Source organism: Oryzias melastigma, linkage group LG22 (genome assembly GCF_002922805.2).
Source record: "Oryzias melastigma strain HK-1 linkage group LG22, ASM292280v2, whole genome shotgun sequence".
NCBI classification, from domain to species: domain Eukaryota; kingdom Metazoa; phylum Chordata; class Actinopteri; order Beloniformes; family Adrianichthyidae; genus Oryzias; species Oryzias melastigma.
In genome coordinates this window covers 10,244,908-10,249,621 of record NC_050533.1, presented here as the reverse complement: position 1 = coordinate 10,249,621, position 4,714 = coordinate 10,244,908, and the positions used below count along the sequence as shown (strand labels likewise).

Sequence of the window (4,714 nt, the reverse complement as noted above, 5' to 3'; positions counted from 1 at the left end):
GTTGTTGAATTGCTGCTCGACGTTTATCTGCTAATGACCGGCTACGGTGGTCATTTTGGTTCAGTTATTTCAGTCTCGGAGTGGATCATATTCAGGCTGAGGAATCTCAGAGCGAATCGAAACTCAGTCTGATTGGAAATTAACCGAGACCACCTCAAACAATGGATCTGAGAGTGGTTCCTGGTTCCGGACTAGGGTCCGCTTTGGTGTATTCAAACTGGAAACAAACTCTGGTTCACTTTAAGAGAGCCAAGAATGTCCTGTCTGAATACACCTTTAAATATTCTATCTTCCTGCATCTCAGCATGGAATCATAACAAGGACCTAAGATGATTCATAAAACGCATCAATCAATCACTCATAATAAAATTCATATCCATCATATACGTTCATGCACTGAAGTGTATCCGTCTGTGTGCATGTGTGTAAGATTCCACCATAACACTCCCTGAACAGTTATTTCAGCTATGTCATTTGTTGTGTCCATAAAGAATGGTCTCCATATTTGCCAGACAGCTGACTTAAGCTTAGGCTTCTTATAAAATTGGAATCAAGCGGTTGTGTTTAGTCGTTTGTGTCAATCAAATAACGCCTCGGATTCCCATTAGAGCCGTCTGTCACTGAAGGTAAAACGTCAGCAGAATTCACTTTTTTAAGCATCTGTGTCAGATTTGCTCAGATTTTCTTCTGACTTGTCACATTCTTTTCAAGCATTGTGGATCCGGTTCCAGCAAAAGGATCTTTGGTTTTCAATTTGTAACAGAGAATCCTTGGCAATCCTGATAAGGCCCCGAGGGAAAACACAAATCCATGTCTTGTTATAGCAGAGCTATGGTGTTTTGTGTCCACCAGCAAGGATCAGTGTGCGTATGTGTGTGTGTGTTTAGATTATTTGTTTTATGGCAGAGTTCATGGCGGCCCCACTCGGTTCACTCCCATTGCCTGAGGAGCTTTGAAAAGAGAGATTTCAAACAAACACAAATGCACACGCATACACATACACACACAACGCTCAAACAAGCCTAGAGCCCAGGCACCAGTTGAAGCACAAAAACTCCACACACTGACCTTCCACAACATGCTTGCAAACACATGCACATGCTTCTAATCACAAACATCATTCCGCATCCCCGTGAAGGATCACGTTTCTTTCTGTCATGCATTTAGTTGCAAACCTTCAATTCTGTCTCATCTTTGCCCTAAACTCTTAGAAAACTGAAAGTAAACTCAAGTGAAATTAACCATCACTTAACCGAAACATTTGCAAGTAGTCCACACCTTTCTTTTGTTAATATTAGTATTTCAAAATTACAGCACTGTTGAACACTTTATAGCCAAATTGAATCTGTAGATGGAGCAAAAAGGATACATTATCCTCATAAAACAAGTTTGTAGAGCTTTTAAGTTGAAAATTTATTTTTAACTTTAAATTGTTATATAAACTTTAACTTCATTAACAAATATAAAAAACTAGAAGAAATTAATTATTATTTTGTTATTTGCAAAAAACTATAAAATATGAAATAAATAAAATAGCTTCTATAAGCTCATCTTCCATTTGCTCTTTGTCAAACATGGAGGTATTTTTGTTATACTATTGTTGTTTTTGCAACTATTATTGCTATAAATATTAAGTTTGGTTCATATTTTTCTATTATAATTTTGAACATGTTTGAAACCATTTTAAATGAGTAAAGTTTTATTGTGGAAAATATGCGCATCCGGTCACAAAATGTGATAGGTAACACATGTTTACGTTACACTGTGCGGTAAATTATCACCCGAATCTGCAATAAAACGATGAAAACTTAACATTTAAACTTCATAATAATTGTTTAAATCGCTATAACTTGTGTTTTTAAGTAATAATAAATCCAGAGAGCTCTGACAGAGTCATGGTTAAAAGTTGGTTCCTCCTCACTGTTTCCATCATAAGCTAGCAGGTAAACAGACTGAGGTGAACCGCCTCTCCCGCGCTCACCTCCTCCAGCGTTGAAGCCGTGTTCCGACAGTCGCTCATTTTCGTGTGAAAACTGGAAGTCCCAGGCGAAGACAAGTCCTCGTTCGTTAAAACCACAAAGTCCGAAATGCTTATTCGCTCCGGCATGTTTATTTTTTCCAGAAAACAACGATTCTAGCGTCTTCTTCTTCTTCTTCTTCTTTTTTTTTTACAAAGCAAAAAAAATAACCAAAATGTCAGGCGAGAATATAATTCCCATTTGAAGGAAAGGAAAAAAAACTTTTCCTCTTAAAATGTTGTCTTGAAAACAGTTAGTCGTCTGAAGCCATTCCCGGGTTCATGCCAGTGACAACTTTGCTCGGAGTGAAGGCGCGTGCAGGTGAACGAGCGCGCTCCTGTGAGCTCAGGGAGGCGGGGCCTAGTGTCACGTGGGGAGAGCAGGACAGGAAAGTGTCCGTCTGCTTTGCTCTTTCATCAAAGCGTTTCTTTCCCATGCAAACTCTACTGAGAGAACAGTTTCCATGGAAATGTTGAAGGAGCTGGGAGGGTTTTTAAATAAAGCTGAGGGATTAGCGAGAGAAGAAGAAGCCAACAAGTGGTCAAGGTTTATGAGAAGATTTTACAGGGTTTTAAGGGCTATTTCAGTGCATGTGCACACTGCAAAAACAGATAGCACAAAAATGGGATAAAAAAGTATGTTCTGAGGGACATTTAAAAAAAAAACTCAAATGTTTCTTCATTCAAATTGTTGTGTATCAGGAGCAGACAAAAAATTGCCATCAGGAAAAGCTTCTAAGTGTGTCATACAAGTAACTACGGCAAGCCACAAGCTCATTTCTCAGCTCCATTCTGATGCATCCACTTGTAGACGACTAGATTTCCTCGTCCAAACTGGCATCTGGCTCAAAACTCCAATATTGGAAGCCATTTTTGTTGCACCGTTAATATTAGGTTGCAAAGGGCTGTAAGCTAGCAGGAGAGAGTATAAACAGGTGGTTGACCGGATGTGGGGGTGGGCTTGCTCCGTTCCAATAGTCCCGCCCACAAATCAGATGCAAATTTTGAATAAATTATAGCCTCTCTGCAAAATGATGTCCGAGAAAACGACACAATTTTTAAAAATTTTGGCTGCAAACGGCATAATCATTTATAAAAGACCTCTGGAAACGCTTATATTAGGATTTTTAAATCAAGAAACAATGAGATCCATGCGCTAAAAAGGCTAACTGGTCCCTCGAGTTACTTCAAATTGAATGTTATGAAGCCCAATAATAAGTATTTTTTGCTAATTCAAAGCAAGTGGTTGATTATTTTTAGTTTTTATGTACCAAATGGTAGATTAGTTTAAGAACAGTGACAAAAAAATGTTTTTAATAAATGCAAATTACTAATTTTAGAACAAAATTTGAATACAATTTTAGTACAAGTTAGCATGTCTTTATAAATCCTCATAAAAACTTCAACTAGTCCTTAGTCTTGGAACACAAATCTAATTTTTTTGTCATAATGACCATAAATGCCAACATTTATTAAACTTTAGAATAACATCCTTAAAAATGAAACAAGATTTACAGTGCAATTAGAATTTTATTGAGTTTTAAGGTCATGTTTTAATCTATTTTCAAGAGTTTGGAGCAAAAGGATTTAGACTCATTTAAATAATAATCTCCTTATGTTTAGATTCTATCTTTTATTGAGACAAAAGTTTTCCACTGTGCTGATTTTGAGAAAAGCCAGAGCAAAGTTAAGTTACCTGGTTAAATATCTTAGATGTTTAAAAACAATGTTCAAATAGTTTGCAGTGTGTGAATTGTTGTCATTAAAAAATAAGGACTTTCTTTACAACTTTTGGACATGTTATAACTTGAGCTCTTTTTCCACCTTCATCCTCTTTGACAGCCTCTCCAGAGCTGATCCTATAAGTTCTTTTTTCCTCTCAATAGGGGGGATTTCTATAGTTCCCTCCCCTGCCACTGAAATTTTGAGGAGTTGTGTGTCACATAAATCCTCCATAGTTCGACATTGTGAAGCCTGTCAGTTCAAAGAAATAAGATGTATTTATGAACCTTGCCTTGGGGGAAGTAATGGTATAATATGTTATTGGGGAGGTTTCAGGGATCTGAACCAAACACAGTGGCTCCCTTCACCAAATAAACCACATATTTTCCTACAATTGTTGCAGTATGTAAAGGGAAACACTGAATTAGTCCAAGCCCCGGGGGGAACTTGAGGTTTTCTTGACCATATTTATCCAACCAAAAGTCGACTGACTATGCGGTTGAAGAGATTTTCTTGTTCTCTGTGTCTTTTCGTTCTCCTTCTGGGTCTCGGCACTAAGAGTGGAGCTGTGTTTGTATTCACGGAGACAGACAAGCACACTCACTGTTTACTCTTCATTAAGTCACAGGCCGAGGCAATGTGCATCCCTGAAGTGTTGCATTCACTGCCTCAGAACTGTAATTTGCAAAAAGTGAACAAATATCCACAAAAGTCAATCTAGTAAAAGTTAATCTTATTGTTTTAAGAACAAAAACTATTATTACTTGGTAAGAGTTAGCAACTTTTTAACATGTATTTATTTATTTGGCAACCCAGTGCATTCATGTTTTGAAAAAACATGCAATTTTTTTTTTTTTAGTTTCAACCTTCACGTCTATAATTCGGTGTGCTCGTTTGGTATGCACAAGGTTTTTGCATACTTGTTTGGGCTGAAGTAATGCTAGCTGCATTCAGACAATGCCCTTCTTTAGTTTC

The 4,714-nt window shown here is 37.4% G+C and overlaps 1 protein-coding gene across 2 annotated transcripts in view; it reads right to left on the bottom strand.

Moving 5' to 3' along the window:
* asap3 (ArfGAP with SH3 domain, ankyrin repeat and PH domain 3) overlaps window positions 1-2,473 on the bottom strand; it is a 27,077-nt gene extending 24,604 nt beyond the window's left edge. The window contains exon 1 of one of the 2 annotated variants that reach the window (XM_024273215.2): window positions 1,982-2,473. In XM_024273215.2, the coding sequence (XP_024128983.1) occupies window positions 1,982-2,107 (126 nt within the window). In that variant the 5' untranslated portion in view covers window positions 2,108-2,473. The remainder of the gene's footprint in view (window positions 1-1,981) is intronic. The other variant, XM_024273207.2, reaches the window with a different exon arrangement.
* Between the last annotated feature and the right edge of the window lie 2,241 nt (window positions 2,474-4,714).